The sequence below is a fragment of the Oncorhynchus masou genome, chromosome 32, assembly GCF_036934945.1.
Source record: "Oncorhynchus masou masou isolate Uvic2021 chromosome 32, UVic_Omas_1.1, whole genome shotgun sequence".
Lineage (NCBI taxonomy): Eukaryota > Metazoa > Chordata > Actinopteri > Salmoniformes > Salmonidae > Oncorhynchus > Oncorhynchus masou.
The window spans coordinates 34,799,807-34,817,612 of NC_088243.1; the positions used below are offsets into that span (position 1 = coordinate 34,799,807).

The 17,806-nt window shown below is 50.7% G+C and overlaps 1 protein-coding gene across 1 annotated transcript in view; it reads left to right on the top strand.

Annotated features, from left to right (window-relative positions):
• The window catches only part of LOC135525999 (AT-rich interactive domain-containing protein 1B-like), a 230,430-nt gene that overhangs the window by 161,682 nt on the left and 50,942 nt on the right, over positions 1-17,806 (top strand). Inside the window, 2 exon segments of the mRNA XM_064954001.1 lie at positions 3,011-3,272; positions 15,336-15,422. Of these exon segments, the coding sequence (XP_064810073.1) occupies positions 3,011-3,272; positions 15,336-15,422 (349 nt within the window).

The following is a 17,806-nucleotide window of genomic DNA, read 5'->3' on the forward strand; positions in this document are numbered from 1 at the left end:
TTATGTCACTGCAGGCACTTTGAATATCAGCATTGATCCTTCTCACGCCCTGTATTAGGGTGGCTCACCAACTGGAAAGAGTGAGAGAGAACCCTCCCCATCCACACACAAACCCTCCACCATCCCACACCCTCCTAGCCCACCAGTCTCCCCGTCTTCCCCGCTGCTATGGCTCTGTGACTGGGCTGAGTCAGCAAGCCTATCTGGCCTGGTGGCAGGGTGTTGGCAGGAGGGTGGCAGGGGGACACTGGGGGTGGCAGCTGTAGTGGCAGGGGTGGCTGGTGTGTCCAACAGCAAGGTGACACGCTGGACAGCACTGCCCCAAGAGCCTCTAACCAGAGTTGACAACACCAGCCCTGCATGGCCCCAGCACTCAGCTCCAGTCCCAGCTAGCTGCAGTCTCTGACCTCGCCCTAGCAGCAACTACAGTCCCATCCTCTGCCCTACTACCAGTCCCAGCACTACCCTACCACATTTGGTAGTACTTGTGAGAAAGCCCCCCTGCCCAATACAGTCAGGCTGGTTCACCCTGCTTTAGGCTTGAGAAAGAAGTTTGAATGTGTGCCTTGCAGTATTGTGTGTGAGGAAGTTTGAGGGTCAGGGCTCTCTCTCTCTTCCTCTGGTCCACAGACAGGAAGCTATGGTGTGTTACCTGACTCCTCCCTGTCTAGACAGTGTGACCAGAGAAACCTGGCTTGCCCGGCTGGCCCAATCTGCCTGTTCCTTCCCTTCCCAGCAGCAATCACTAATACACATCTCTGCCCTATCAGGGGGGACATCCACCAAGACCCACTGCTTACTGAATGACAGGGGGATTTCTCCCACTCAGTCAAAGCATGTTAGTCTGGTGGTATGTGCGTGTTTGTACTGTGTGTGTTGGCTCGGCTGTCCCCTCAGTGCCCCTGCCTGTCTGAGTCTGACAGGCTGACAGCCTCAGAGAGGGAGAGAGAGTTGTCAGCATCCCAGAGGTGAAGGGTCACAAAATACTGCCTCTCTAACATAGTGTGAAACATCTAGATAGGAGGTCATTACGTGGGGGTCTGGCCATCTCAAAATAAGTGGTTATTATCACCTCAATATTTTCTTATTATTACAATTACATGCTTCAGAAGCACATTAAGTAATACAAGATGCCAACTGGGAGTAGTTGACAGCTATTTGGTGACTCAATGCACAGAGCAATTTGTAGCAGAGAGGCAATAAATTGGATTTGGGCCACTTTGGAATGGGCCCCAGCTAGCTTGTTGGGTATTTGGACGGGTGCTGGCTGGGCTGGCTGTTCGCTGCTGTAAATATCACTGTGGAGAGTGTGGAGGAGGAAGCAGCATCTGGGGCTTCTTCACTGTTCATCTGTGGAAGACGCTGGTCTTATGGGCTCTCTCAGTCAGAACACTGTTTCGATGTGGTCAACCATGAGTCTAATCCAAACCGGTCTGTCCTCAAATCGTCCAAATTAATTATATGCTTTTCTGCCCAACGATTATTGGAGAACTGGCGACTGGCAGGTAATGTAATTATTCACAGTGTTTTCCCCGTTTTTAATTGGCTCTTAGGTTAACAATATGTTGGATGTCACACTGGATTCACCTGTTTGGAAAGCTGTCGCCATGGTTTCCCTGTTTGCAGGACCCCACTGTGTCAAATGGCACACATCTGTGGTGACCTGTGACTGCCTCCACAGAAGAGAGAGAGAGAGAGAAAGAGAGAGAAAGTGAAAGAGAGAGAAAGACAAAGAGAGAGAAAGAGAAAGAGAAAGAGAGAGAAAGAGAAAGAGAGAGAAAGAGAAAGAGAAAGAGAGAGAGAGAGAAAGAGAAAGAGAGAGAGAGAGAGGCCTGTTTGTCACCAGGAAATCTGCTTAATGGTGCTCATTTTAGAAGCAATGTTATACATACTGACAATATGCCGTAATGCTTTAGTAAACAAATCCTTCAATCACCATGTTCTGCTTTAGTAAACAATTGATCACAAAATACATACCATATTTGTGAAAGGACCACAGTAGTTTGGTTCATGTTCAGCTGTTACCATTAAAACAGTTTTTTCACTTGGTCATTTTAGGAGACAGGTGAGAAGTGGCTGTAGTAAGTCTAGGTAAAAGGTTGTGGGACACACACACACACACACACACACAAACACACGCATACACACACACACACACACACACCATCTACCTCCCTCCCACTCTCTCTCCCTTCACCCTCTTCTTTTATCAGACTATAGTTCCGCAGTTTGTCAGCATTAATAGGGGATTCCCTGGAAAAGATTGAGATGGGGGAATACCCTCAGCCAGTCAGTACCCTCCCTCCCTCCCTCCCTCCCTCCCTCCCTCCCTCCCTCCCTCCCTCCCTCCCTCCCTCCCTCCCTCCCTCCCTCCCTCCCTCTCTCTTCTTTCTCTCCCCACAGGGGATGTGTGTAACATGAACTCCCCCTGAATACTGGCCCATCATACACATCACATAGAACAGACTGTCTGACCTACACAATCAAGGCACTACTGCTCTGTTTCACAATGTGGTGCATGTTCAAATACACAGAGTATACCAAACATCAGGAACACCTTCCTAATATTGAGTTTCACCCCCGCCATCAGAACAGCCTCGTCGGGGCATGGGCTCTACAAGCGTTCCACGGGGATGCTGGCCCAATTTGGCAACAAACCGGTGGCAAGCCTGGCACCTACTACCATACCCAGTTCAAAGGCACTTAAATCTTTTGTCTCCCTCTGAATGGCACACATACACAATCCATGTCTCAATTGCCTCAAAAATCCTCCTTTAACCTGTCTCCCATTCATCTACACTGATTGAAGTGGATTTAACAAGTGACATCAAGAATGGGTCATAGCTTTCACCTGGATTCACCTGGTCAGTCTGTGTCATGGAAAGAAGCAGGTGTCTTTAATGTTTTGTACACTCAGTGTATATCATAGACAGGGTTTGGACAAAATACATCACAGCATTGAATAAGATTTGCTCGTCATTGTACTCACCTACCATCTCCTCTGTTCCAGGACCTGTCTGGTGCCATAGACGACCTCCCTACAGGGACGGACGCTGGTCACAGTTCAGCCGTCAGTGCTACAGGCTCCACCAGTAGCCAGGGGGAGCAGAGTAACCCGTCCCAGTCACCCTTCTCACCCCACGCATCACCCCACCTGTCTGGCCGAGGCAGCGGCCCATCGCCCTCTCCTGTTGGCTCCCCCGTGGGCTCCAACCAATCACGCTCCGGCTCTGGCCCAATCTCCCCAGTTAGCGGCCCAACCACAGCACAAGGTAAGCCTACAGGGTTACTAAGGCAAATCATTTCACAAAAAGCATTCCTGAACATCGTACCGTCTGTTCAAATATCCTGTTCAGGTATGATGACACCCTGCAGGAAATTTATCAGAATAATGATGTTCTTTAGAAGTGGCCATTTCAAGCTGACCCATTTAGCTGATCAATCTAGTTTCCTCGGCCCCCTTTCTATTGGAAATCATTTGTCATTTATCTTCATTTTGAAAAACATTTTAGATGCACAGATACAGATGGTTGCTGTTGGCCTCTGTGTTCTTCCTTTCAAAACAGGCCTCCAAAATAAGACAATAGCAGATGGCTGTGTCCCCCTAGAGGAATAGCAGAGCTTTAGTTTAGATAAACAGTGAGGGAAAGAATGGGAGTGTGTTGGACATGCCTTGGACAGGCCAGAGTGACACAAGGCTATGAGATGTGGACGTGACCCCGTCTGCCTGCCCTCCCCACCCCTCCTCGTCTAACCACAGCCTCCGCTGCTCTTCCTGATTGAGGCCTGACCGGCACGTCTGCGGCTCTCAGGCCTGTCAATCACGCTGACGAGGCGGGACAAATGCGTGAGCTCCTGAGGCAGGCGGGTTGTTCCGGGCGGACTGAGCTTGTGCAGGAGTGATTGACACTAATGAAAAAGCAGGACAGCCGCTCCCGAGGCGGACGGCAGGAAATGCTGAGAAATCCGGAGTGAGATGGCGAGACGGTAGGTGGATCTCATCGGAGGGACAGGTGTGATTAATATAGTATCAATAAATATTCTCCCATTATGCGAAAACACATCCTCATAGAGACAGGATCTTAGTCTGCTAACAGCTGCTAGGGTTTACCTATTGTAGCTCATAATAATGGCCGGAACGGAGCAAATGGAATGCTATCAAACACCTGGAAACCATGTGTCTGATACCACTGATTCCGCTCCAGTCATTACCACAAGCCTGTTCTCCCCAATTAAGGTCTCACCAACCTCTTGTGGTTTATACTATCACTTCTAATGAGAAATACCAGCACCAGGCATAATACTGTGTATGAGAGGGAGAAACACTGAGTACTAATGTTGTTGTGATATGAAGAATTGATGACTTTCTCCTTCCTAGCAGGTCCTAGTTGTGTGATGTATCTTACCTGCAACCTGCCTCCTTTCTAAACATACCAATAAAAGACATCTGCCTCTGTGCAGAATGTGGCTGACTGGCTGTCCCTCGCCCTCGAGTTCAAGGGTCACTCTTCCATATCAGTGACCTGGAGGCGCAGAGTAGCATGGTCCAGTCTGTGGAATTGTCACTGGTCAGGTCTGCTCTACTGCACGCCACTGCGCTTTGACCGTGATGTGACCGGGGCTGTGGTTTATCGCCCTCAGACGGCGGCTGTCAGGTCTGCCTCGGTTACCGGGACAATGCACATGTCACACGGCCGAGCGCTCACGGGACACTTGTCACCCCTGACAATGGTCAGAGAGGAGAGCAATTTCACAGTGTCAGCCTTTCATCTGTCTGTCACACACACTATATACACCTTCACACACACTCATTAACACACACACTGACTGACAGTGCACATGCAGCGCACACCAAATGAATGCACATGCTCCCACAAACACACTTACACAGGCAATATGCATGCACGCAGACGCTGCACATTAATTTCGCACGGACACACACACTATCATCTCAGTGATAGACAGTACAGACAGAATGGTGTGTACGCCGCCTTAGAGACAATCACGCCTACAGAAGGACATATTGATCTTGGAGTCGTAGAAAGCCTCTGGTTCCCCTGGCGTCCCGCTTTTCATTTCCTCTCTCTCTCTCTCTCTCTCTCTCTCTCTCTCTCTCTCTCTCTCTCTCTCTCTCTCTCTCTCTCTCTCTCTCTCTCCCCCCTGCAGTTTCTCAGTCTCCGTGAAGCAAAATAGAATAGACTGTAAAATTATCTTGGGTTTCCTGGCATTTGGATTCTCCTCGAGCCAGGAGGAGGCACACACAGCAAATTGATTTTCCTGTTGCGCTAGATTTGTGACAGTCATAGCAGAAATCACATTGCTCAGCACCAATGTCTCTAAACCAATTCGGAGCACCCCGCATTTTTCGGCTTCGGGGGACGCAAACGGCATTACTCTCATCTGTATGCCAGGCGGAATGGGATGCGCGTTGAGGAAATCCATCAGTCGCTCTGAGCGCACTCAGTACGCTGTGAAGGATGAGGAGAAGGAGAGACTTTGGGGCTTTGCGAGACACCCAGCGTCTCGTCACTGAACGATATCTCTACATCTCTGTCCACTGCTGGTTATCAAAGCCTCTCTCTCTCACACAGTCTCTAGTCCAACATCGCAGTAGGGATGTAACTAGTGATCCCTCATCCCCTCTCTCTATGATTCTGTTCACTTTGATGCGTGTATGTTCTGTTGTTCAGGGGTGTTGACAGACAGTGTGTCCACCCCATTGACAGTCTTAGGGCGACACAGCCTTTCTCCTTGTTGTCTCTCTGATCGCCACGGTGATGTAACCCTGTGTGTGTACGGGCCTCAGGGACCAACTGATGAGACTGCCCTTTGACCTCTAAGACTGTACTGTGCAATGCAGGAAATCTTTAACTTGGATTTGAAAAAGGCATCGTAAGTTTGTAATTTCCACTTTGAAATTTAGACTTGATTTTCCCTTACGAAAAATGTATCAACCCCTACAAAATGTCCACTATTTTCCTGCTATCGCAAACTAGCTCAAATTAACAAACTTCATCTGTAGTAGGAGAGTGACATTCTTTTAGGGATATTTGTGTGTGTGATGGTGTTTTTGTCACATATGCCAGATACAGGGTCAGCCATAGTAGTACATCGCCCCTGGAGCAAATGCTGGTTAAATGCCTTGTTCAAGGACACACCGACAGATTCTTTCACCTTGTCGGCTCAGTGATTCAAACCTGCAACCTTTTGATTACCGGCCCAACGCTCAAACCGCTAGGCTTTCTGCCACCTTAGTAAGTGTGTGCTTGTATATGAAAGCTGCAGAAGATGCACTCACTGTTGTATTACTACTAATGGACTCAGACGACATCCTCACTCGCTGATGACCCAACACTGCCACTGCTTGAGCTGCCCGCCGTAGAAAATCAAACGCCTTATTCTCCTCCAAGGTCCATCAAGGTCCATCTAGCATAGCCATAGCCCCACTCAATCCCTCTCCGCCCCCAGCCCTCCTCCTCTCCCCAGCCCTCGTCCTCTCCCCAGCCCTCATCCTCTCCCCCAGCCCTCCTCCTCTCCCCAGCCCTCGTCCTCTGCCCAGCCCTCGTCCTCTCCCCAGCCCTCGTCCTCTCCCCAGCCCTCCTCCTCTCCCCAGCCCTCGTCCTCTCCCCAGCCCTCGTCCTCCTCCTCCCCCAGCCCTCGTCCTCCCCAGCCCCAGCCCTCGTCCTCTCCCCAGCCCTCATCCTCTCCCCCAGCCCTCCTCCTCTCCCCAGCCCTCCTCCTCTCCCCCCCAGCCCTCCTCCTCTCCCCAGCCCTCATCCTCTCCCCCAGCCCTCCTCCTCTCCCCAGCCCTCGTCCTCTCTCCCCAGCCCTCGTCCTCTCCCCAGCCCTCCTCCTCTCCCCAGCCCTCGTCCTCTCCCCAGCCCTCCTCCTCTCCCCAGCCCCTCCTCTCCCCAGCCCTCATCCTCTCCCCAGCCCTCGTCCTCTCCCCAGCCCTCCTCCTCTCCCCAGCCCTCGTCCTCTCCCCCAGCCCTCCTCCTCTCCCCAGCCCTCGTCCTCTCCCCAGCCCTCATCCTCTCCCCAGCCCTCCTCCTCTCCCCAGCCCTCCTCCTCTCCCCCAGCCCTCCACCTCTCCCCAGCCCTCGTCCTCTCCCCAGCCCTGGTCCTCTCCCCCAGCCCTCCCCTCTCCCCAGCCCTCCTCCTCTCCCCAGCCCTCATCCTCTCCCCCAGCCCTCCTCCTCTCCCCAGCCCTCGTCCTCTCCCCAGCCCTCGTCCTCTCCCCAGCCCTCCTCCTCTCCCCAGCCCTCCTCCTCTCCCCAGCCCTCGTCCCCTCTCCCTCCCCCAGCCCTCGTCCTCTCCCCAGCCCTCCTCCTCTCCCCAGCCCTCCTCCTCTCCCCAGCCCTCGTCCTCTCCCCAGCCCTCCTCCTCTCCCCAGCCCTCGTCCTCTCCCCAGCCCTCCTCCTCTCCCCAGCCCTCCTCCTCTCCCCAGCCCTCGTCCTCTCCCCAGCCCTCCTCCTCCCCCAGCCCTCCTCCTCTCCCCAGCCCTCATCCTCTCCCCCAGCCCTCCTCCTCTCCCCAGCCCTCGTCCTCTCCCCAGCCCTCCTCCTCTCCCCAGCCCTCCTCCTCTCCCCAGCCCTCCTCCTCTCCCCAGCCCTCGTCCTCTCCCCAGCCCTCCCCTCCCCCAGCCCTCCTCCTCTCCCCAGCCCTCGTCCTCTCCCCAGCCCTCCTCCTCTCCCCAGCCCTCCTCCTCTCCCCAGCCCTCATCCTCTCCCCAGCCCTCCTCCTCTCCCCAGCCCTCCCCTCCCCAGCCCTCCTCCTCTCCCCAGCCCTCGTCCCTCCCCCAGCCCTCCTCCTCTCCCCAGCCCTCGTCCTCTCCCCAGCCCTCATCCTCTCCCCAGCCCTCCCCTCTCCCCAGCCCTCCTCCTCTCCCCAGCCCTCCTCCTCTCCCCAGCCCTCGTCCTCTCCCCAGCCCTGGTCCTCTCCCCAGCCCTCCTCCTCTCCCCAGCCCTCCTCCTCTCCCCAGCCCTCATCCTCTCCCCAGCCCTCCTCCTCCCCCAGCCCTCGTCCTCTCCCCAGCCCTCGTCCTCTCCCCAGCCCTCGTCCTCTCCCCAGCCCTCCTCCTCTCCCCAGCCCTCGTCCTCTCCCCAGCCCTCGTCCTCTCCCCAGCCCTCGTCCTCTCCCCAGCCCTCCTCCTCTCCCCAGCCCTCCTCCTCTCCCCAGCCCTCGTCCTCTCCCCAGCCCTCCTCCTCTCCCCAGCCCTCGTCCTCTCCCCAGCCCTCCTCCTCTCCCCAGCCCTCCTCCTCTCCCCAGCCCTCCTCCTCTCCCCAGCCCTCCTCCTCTCCCCAGCCCTCGTCCTCTCCCCAGCCCTCGTCCCTCCCCAGCCCTCGTCCTCCTCTCCCCAGCCCTCCTCCTCTCCCCAGCCCTCGTCCTTTCCCCAGCCCTCGTCATTTCCCCAGCCCTCCTCCTCTCCCCAGCCCTCGTCCTCTCCCCAGCCCTCGTCCTTTCCCCAGCCCTCCTCCTCTCCCCAGCCCTCCTCCTCTCCCCAGCCCTCCTCCTCTCCCCAGCCCTCCTCCTCTCCCCAGCCCTCCTCCTCTCCCCAGCCCTCGTCCTCTCCTCAGCCCTCGTCCTCTCCTCAGCCCTCGTCCTCTCCCCAGCCCTCATCCTTTCCCCAGCCCTCCTCCTCTCCCCAGCCCTCCTCCTCTCCCCAGCCCTCCTCCTCTCCCCAGCCCTCATCCTCTCCTCAGCCCTCGTTCTCTCCTCAGCCCTCCACCACTGCCTCATTTTCTTCTAAAGATGTGGTTGAAGCTTCCTGACGAGCGCTTGCTTTGGAGAGTAAGCTGTTTATCTGTGCCCGCTTAAAGTGCTTCCAGGGCTAGAGGAGCTTCTGAAGGTCAGGGCGAGTCACGGCGTGAGAGAGAGCATCTTCGGATGGAGGGTGAGGGACGAGGAAGGGTACAGACTTGTCAGGTCAGTCGTGGGTACCCCCCCCCACACACACACACACTGCCCCTTTCTCCTCCTCTCAGTCTTCCTCCAGTGCTCCACTAGCCAGCCACATTAGCTTTAATCATAACGCATGTAGACTTAGGGTAGGGGGTGTATCTATGGTAATTAAGATGTTGCAGCAAACACAGCTGATAGACTGGGTTCTGTGAGGTCTGGAAAGATCAAAAATAAATCATTGAACCAATGGGAGATGCAACTGAGCATCTATGTTGGCTTAATCACTCATAGCCGAGGCGTAGTCCTATTGTGATACAGTACAAGGAACAAACCAAAAAATGCAGACGCCAAAACATTGCTCTAGACATATGCTACGGCTATTAGATGTGAAAGTTATCCCAGATCCCTTTGTTTTAGTTGGGATGTGGCGCAGCGTTAGTGAATGTACATCCAGTGGTAGTTCCAATGGCCAGTCCCTCAGTTGCTGTGTGTGTGGAACACTGCCTCTGGCCGTCCCTCTGTCCCCTCCTGAGCCAGCACAGCACTGGAGCATACTTCCCACTGAATCCCCCTCTTCCTGTCCTATGCTTCCTCTTTCTCCCTCCCTCCTTTCCTCTCTCTCTCCATTTCTCCACACCCCTCTGGTCTGGAGCTTGGCCTCCTGATGGTTGGTACAGTACAAAGTGAAACTGCTCTAGGATAGCCTGCTTGTTAAAAGGAGAATCAAAATGCTAGCTTGCTGTATCGGCCTTTTAGAGAAATCCCATTCTGCGCTGGGCTGGCTGGCTGAGTGGAACCTGGAGCAGTGTGCACAATTATTTTCCTGCAGCAGGCAGCATGGTACACTGGCTGGCTGTTCTGGCGCTGCCCCCCCCCCCCTTCTCTCTCTCTCTGTCTCGCTTTTACCTTAAGCTGCACTTTTCCTCCTGCCTGCCGTACCTCCCCCAGCCCAACTCAGCGCTAGCTTAGTAATGGGGTCCATGGGAGAGCGTTTTTCCGCCCCAGCACTTTCCCCCGCCTCCTACAGGGAGCGGTAACTCACATTTGACGGTAGCCCCAGGTTGGAAAATCATTGACTTATGCTCATTGAGACCTAAACCACAATTATTGCCACCCGCTGTTTACGGCTTACAGACCCCAAAGACACACTAGCATTACCTTGCCTGTGTGTGTGTGTGTGTGTGTGTGTGTGTGTGTGTGTGTGTGTGTGTGTGTGTGTGTGTGTGTGTGTGTGTGTGTGTGTGTGTGTGTGTGTGTGTGTGCCTGCAGGGTGTATTCTACCAACCTGGGGGGCTACTGAACAAGCCCTTCTCCCTCATTCTCCTGTCAGTCCAGTAGCACTCAGTGCTATTAATGAACTTACTCAGAACGGCTGCTGTTCATCCAACTGTGTGTGTGTGTGTGTGTGTGTGTGTTTGTGCGCACCTCCCTTTCATCATCAAATACAGTGCTCAGTGGGTCTGAGCTGACGGTGAATCTGCATGGGATGCATCACGTACTCAGAGGCTTAATATTGGTAACCCTGAAAAACAGAGAGGAATATGGCCACAAGTACCCGTGTGTGTCTTTGAACTCAGTTCAGTGGCATTTACGTTTGAAACTCTTCAAAAAAAGCTTCAAAGAAGAAACCCCTCTTCAAAGGGACTTGCGTTGCCCTAACAATCCTTGCCGAGGAATATTTGAAAGTTTATTGGGTTTTAGTGGTAGCATTATCTAAAAATGCATGAACTCCATTGCTTTTGGCCTTTCACTTTCTATCGTGGGAAAAGTTGTTCTTGTTAAACATTTCAAAATGGAAATTACAATAATTTTTTATTTTACTCCTGAACCACTTCAAAGACACTTGGCTCTCATTTGTAGATATCTTATTCTCCTTCCTCTTCACAAGTAGTGGTGGGTTTTCAAACACGCAGTTACTTCCTCTCTAACTTCTGTAGTGAGTTAATGCAGCATACTGTACCCATATACTCTTAGTTCATCCACAAACTTCGTTATGCTTTAAATTTACACTGCGTGTGCACATGTGCGTGCGTGTACATGTGCGTGTGTATGCGTGTGTGTTCCCGTGGATGCTCCTGACCTGTGAGTAACAGCTAGGTCCCAGGTGAGAGCGATAGTGAGGTGTAAATTACTCCTGATGCTGTTTGAGAGAGAAGGGGAGAAGGAGAGGGAGAAGGATAGCAAGCCAGCCATTGTGCTCCGCCTGATTGACAGAACTTTTAATTGTGTCCTGGAGCACCTGTGGATGCCCCCCCCCCCCCCAACACATTCCCTTGCCTTGTGCCAGTAACAATACAGAATCACTCCTGTTGTGGAAAAAAGCCTCCAACAGTCACGTCTTTCAAGCTACCCTCCACATGCTATAGTCACTTTTGGTTAGCACAAGCAGACATGTGAACAAACACCCTAATGTTGCCAGTCATTGGTAATAAAGATGCTGTGTTGGAGAGGCAGAGGGTTGGGGGATTAAGGTAAAGCCTGCTGACATTTAAACCTGCTTCTCTCTGCAACGGAGGCAGCGCTGAGGCAGGAGGCTGAGGAGAAAGGCTCCTGATCGTTGAATTATTAATCAGACTCGGTCTTACACGTGCTGCCAGGCCTTCTGGACTGTCTGTTTGTTTTATTCTCAGATGATTATTCAATGGAGCTCATTAAAAATGAAGGTGGAGGAGAGGAGAAGAGAGGAAAGGAGTGGAGAGGAGAGGAGAGGAGAGGAGAGGAGAGGAGAGGAGAAAAAAAGAGAGGAGAGGAAAGGAGAGGGGAAGAGAGAAAAGGAGATGAGAAGAAAGGAAAGGAGAGGAGAGGAGAAGAGAGAAAAGGAGAGGAGAAGAAAGGAGAGGAAAGGAGGGAAGAGAGAAAAGGAGAGGAGAAGGAGAGGAAAGGAGAAGAGAAGAGAGAAAAGGAGAGGAGAAGAAAGGAGAGGAAAGGAGAGGAGAAGAGAGAAAGGAGAGGAGAAGAAAGGAGAGGAAAGGAGAGGAGAAGAGAGAATAGGAGAGGAGAAGAAAGGAGAGGAAAGGAGAGGAGAAGAGAGAGAGAATAGGAGAGGAGAAGAAAGGAGAGGAAAGGAGAGGAGAAGAGAGAAAAGGAGAGGAGAAGAAAGGAGAGGAAAGGAGAGGAGAAGAGAGAAAAGGAGAGAAAAGGAGAGGAGAAGAGAGGAAAGGAGAGGAAGTGATTTCTGGTACTGAATTCCATTCGTCTTGCCCTCTTCTACTTTCTATCCTTTTCCTCAGATCTTCTACTTATCTCCCTACTGTACTCTCCCCTCCTCCTTCCTATTTCCTCTCACCTCTTGTCTTTTTCCTCCCCTCCATAGGCTGTTGTCTCCCCCCTCCTCTCTCTCTCTCTCTCTCTCTGTCTCTCTGTATCTACATAGGGATGAAGAGAGTGCAGTGGAGGATAGAGGGTGCTACTCACTATGCATGCCCTCACCCCCACTGCCATCCTACAGATACACACACCACCCTCCCACCCGCTCAAACGTGATGTGACAACTGTAGCCCATTGTAGCCCCCTCACCAACTGCAGCAAGCCTGCCTAACTGAGAGAGGAGATGGGCACGAGGGTAAAGGTGACCTTGCAGAGGGGGTGTTGTCACGGGTCATTGGGTCTGTAAACGTCTCTAATGTGCCCCCGATGCGACAACCAAAAATCCACCCTCTGAAAATATGTGCTGATTGTGGTTAGCCACACAAGGGCTGAGCCTGTCCACCCTGCTTTTCCCCATATTCCCCTAGCCCTCTGAGGACCGGGGACATGACTCTTCATGCTCCTCCTCTTAGTTTACCCCACGTCTTCCTCTGGCTGGCTGGTGTGTGTTCTGAGGCTCCCAGCCACTGGTGTGGTGGAGGCTGAAGAGAGTGATGTCCTTTTGTTATTGTAGTGTTAGTGCTGCATCGAGGTTTCCCCTCCCTGGAACAGGGTGACACACTCGCTAATCGAACATTCTCTCTGCCAAGAGTTGCTGCTGGAGCAACTTGTGGTGGTGTGTGTGTGTGTGTGTGTGTGTGTGTGTGTGTGTGTGTGTGTGTGTGTGTGTGTGTGTGTGTGTGTGTGTGTGTGTGTGTGTGTGTGTGTGTGTGTGTGTGTGTGGGGGGGGGTGTGGGGGTTTCTGTATCTCTGTGTATGTAAGTGTTAATGTGTGTATGTGTGGGCAGGCGGGTGGATGGAAATGTTGTTTATGCAGTTTATGCAAAGTAATTACATTGACTTAATTGGGTTTGTTTAGGTGGAGTGTGTGCCACCTCCAGTCTTGTATTTACCACTGTACACAGTGACCATCTCATCTGTGCTCTGTGTATCGCCCTTTCTCTCTCTCTTCACACGTACAGCACAGAGAACAGTGTGGGCTCCACATAGGGCGTCATGTACACTGAACAAAAATACAAACACATTTTATATTCAAATATAAACATGTAAATGTAAAGTGCTGGTGCTATTTTTACAGGTCACAGAAATTTTCCATACACACAAAAAGCTTATTTCTCTCATATTCTGTGCACATATTTGTTTACATCGGTTGTTGGTGAACATTTCTTCTTTGCCAAGATAATCCATCCACCTGAAAGGTGTGGCATATCAAGAAGCTGATTAAACAGCATGATCATTACACAGGTGCACCTTGCGTTGTGGACAATACAAGGCCACTAAAGTGTGCAGTTTTGTCACACAACACAATGCAACAGAAGTTGAGGGAGCGTGTAATTGGCATGCTGACTGCAGGAATGTCCACCAGAGCGGTTTCTCTATCATGAGCCACATCCAACATGAGAATTTGGCAGTACATCTAACCGGCCTCACAACCGCAGACCACGTGTATGGCATTGTGTGGGCGAACGGTTTGCTGATGTCAATGTTGTGAACAGAGTGCCCCATGGTAGCGGTGGGATTATGGTATGGGCAGGCATAAACTACGGACAATGGACACAATTGCATTTTATTGATGGCAATTAGAATGCACAGAGATACCGTGAAGAGATCCTGAGGTCCATTGTCGTGCCATTCATCTCCATGTCTCAAGGATCTGTACACAATTCCTGCAATCTTGAAAATGTCCCAATTCTTCCATGGCCTGTATACTCACCAGACATGTCACTCATTGAGCTGGTTTGGGATGCTGTGGATCAACATGTTCGACAGTGTGTTACAGTTCCCGCCAATATCCACCAACTTCGCACAGCCAATGAAGAGGAGTGGGACAACATTCCACAGGCCACAATCAACAGCCTGATCAACTCTATGTGAAGGAGATGTGTTGCACTGCATTAAACAAATGGAGGTCACACCACATACTGACTAGTTTTCTGATCCACGCTCCTACCTTTAAAAAAATATATTCCCAGTCATGTGAAATCCATAGATTAGGGCCTTATGAATGTCTTTCAATTGACTGATTTCCTTATATGAGCTGTACCTTAGTAACATCTTTGAAATAAGTTGTTGCATGTTGTGTTTATCATTTTGTTCAGTGTAAATTTACTTTAATTTGCTGTTCATTTTCTGGTTCTGTTTAAAGTCAAAATCAAATCAAATGTATTTATATAGCCATCAGCTGATATCTCAAAGTGCTGTACAGAAACCCAGCCTACAACCCCAAACAGCAAGCAATGCAGGTGTAGAAGCACGGTGGCTAGCAAAAGGAGAGCATTAGCCACACATTCCCCATATTTTGGAACAAAATGTTGTTGTCGTGAATCATTTCCTTTTTTCTCCATTGGTTCAAGCCTTCAGTAGCAGAGGGAGGTGAGGGAGGTGTACCTGTTTTACCTTCCTCTGGGTTAAATCAATCCACCAACGTCCATCTTCCGTTCCCCTAATCAGCCCCACTGGTCTGTAATGGGTTTCTAATGCACAAGAGGAGCATCAGGGATCAATACACCTTGATGGCTTTGTTTATATTAGGATTGCCTTAATTACACTGCTTCCATAAGAGATCCACACAGTGATGACTGGTTCTATGTTGCACTGTACTAAGAGATATTTTCATAGGCACACATGCTCCTTTGCTATGTTATGTGGGCCTGTCTATGGTCTTTTTATAAACCCAGGACAAAGCCTTTTTAATTGAATAACCTCGGAGGAGGATGAAATGTGGATAGAGGAGAATAGAATTAGACAGAGACTGAATCCTTTACCTGTGTGTCCTTCTATAGTAGAATATGTCATTTCAGGGCAAAAACGGATGTTTTGAGAATAATTATTTGTTTTTGACTCATCTCACCTTGGGCTTTGGGAAAGGATGAGGAATCCATTTCAGCCAAAGCGTTTCGTTGTTGTTAGATTAAAATGAAGGTAACTGTCACAGATGATACAGTACAGCAGCTCGGCCTATGCTTTCCATCAGTTTACTGAGTGGTGTTACCCTAAAACATGCCCCTCTCTTTTTGTGCTGATAATATGTGTCTCACTGCATTCTGTCCTCCTGTGTTTCTTTACAGGGTCCCAGATGGCCCCCCAGATTCCCGTCAACACGTCGGATGTCCCTCACTCCCCCTTAACGCAGTCCCCCATGCCTCAGGAGAGGGGTAAGTCTGACCACAAAGTGTGTGCGTGTGTGTACATGCATATGTGTGTGTTTGTGTGTGTGTGTGCTTGCTTGCATGTTTGTGTGTTCTAGTATATTGTGTGTGCGGTAATTGCAGATTAGCTCTAGGTTAGTGCCCACCTGTGTGTTGAGTAGAGCTGTGGATCTGGGCTGAGTGGAGCAGGAGCGGAGGGGTCTGAGGACAGAGAGTTAAGCCTCTTACAACCCTGGCTATGGTAGTGAGAAGGCATTAGCCTCCCTCTCAGTGACACTGGCATTGTTCCCCAACACTCTCTGGGAACTGGCAGACAAAGGCAGGACGTGACATCATGGCCAGAGGTACAGGGTGTTCTATAGCTGGGCTGTTAGCAGGTACAGGGGTTGGGATTGTGTACTGGAAGGTGTACACAGACGCATATACACACACACACGCACACCTTAGAGGGGGTCAAACGTAGCGATGTTACCGCGATGCATGTTCTGATCCAGTGAATGATGTATAATAGACCGATGGTTCAGTGGGTACAGAACAAACACCTCACCAGCGGGTTCCCAGGGAGGGGCTGGTGGAGAGGTGATGTATTACTGGATGAGAGGTCAGCTCAGGTCATGGGAACCATTCTTGGTTAAACCTTAACTGTTACTGTCTGGAAATCACTAAACCTTATGTTCTAGGAGTTAGGGAGTTTTTTGAAGTGTATCCACTTCTGACTTGCTGAGTTGATTCTCATATGCAAGGCTAGTTATTGCCATGATAACAGAGGCTGACTACATACTGTGAATTACATACAATGAATGGTCCCTGACTGAGGCTTCCTCTAAACATTCTACAACGGCCAATAATGTATTGAGTTCAGGGGAAAAGGTAATCTCTTGAATGAGGCAAATGACACCCAATAAAACTATAGAACTAGCCCCGTGTAAAACAACATTGTCCCTGTTGGTTTGTGTAAAGGAGGTAGGATGACTAGCATTAACATGGAGTATTATGCTCCTCTACAGCTCACCAAGGACCAGTTAACATTCGAGAGAGAGAGAGAGAGAGAGAGAGAGAGAGAGAGAGAGAGAGAGAGAGAGAGAGAGAGAGAGAGAGAGAGAGAGAGAGAGAGAGAGAGAGAGAGAGAGAGAGAGAGAGAGAGAGAGAGAGAGAGCTGTTACATAAAATAAACATAAATGTAATGCTCGGCTCTGGCTTCACGTGACCCTGGAAGCACAGTGGTTAACATACTGTATTGCTTTTTAGAATATATGAGTCAATCCCATGGTCCAAGTGGCTGCTCCTAAGAGCCGCTCTCATTTCCATGAATACTGTTGAATGTACTTTTTTACTCCCTCTCTCCCGTTGCTGCCAGTTGTTGTTGTCCAGCTAAGCTCTACTCTCTTTGCCAACCTGCCTGCCTGCCTGCCTGCCTGGCTGGGGAGGGAGGGGGGGGGATCCTTGAATGCGTTATTTTCTTTTAGCAACTGTCTGCACAATGTTCCTCTCTCCATCCCTTTTCCAAACAATTTACACAGTGTTTTTCAGAATCCATTACGATAATGGAAGCAAAACATTAGAATAATGTCCCCCTTAAACCCATGCTCGCAGTCTAAGCACTTTCAGGCCTCCCCTCTCGCTCTCTCTTCCTCCCTCCCTCTCTCTCACAGCCTCATCACATGCTCTCTCGCTCTCTCAGCAGAATAGGCCGATATGGAGGACAACAAATACTGTTGCCATCTCTGGCCTGCTTTTAACAACCCTACTCAGTAAAGAGCTGGACTATAGAGCTGTATAGCCTCTCAGTGTAGTGGATCTGTGCATGTGTGTGTGTGTGTGCGTACGTGCATGCGTAAGCCAAGCGCAGCCGATCCATTTAAAGCTGATCCAGGATATTAGAGAAGGCCTCTATCTCTTCTGATTGGCTGCAGCGCCAGCGACCTTTACCATTCGAGGCAGATTGGAGACCTTTTCTGTGGCTTCGCTCTCAGGTTTAGATTGTAATGAAATGGCTTTCAGTGATAATAGTGAATCCCTGTGAGGATCACTTCAAATGTCAATTTGAATGGTGGAGGGAAGCTGAGCTGAGAGCCTTTTCCTTGAATTGAGAACTCACGGGTCCTGGAACAGCTTAGAATTACACAGCAGTCATGGTTAAATCGCTGTCTTATTCCCCAAGTGCAATTTCTGCACACACACACACACACACACACTGTTTTTTCAGCCGACAAGGTGAAACATCTTTTGATGTGCCCTTGAGCAAGGCACTTAACCTAATTGCTCCAGGGTTGCCGTTGACCCCATTCTCTGAGTTGGAGTATACAAAAAACACCTTCCCATTTCACACATGCTTACAGTATAATACACACGTGTACATGTGTGAAACAGGACCAATATTATTGTGATTA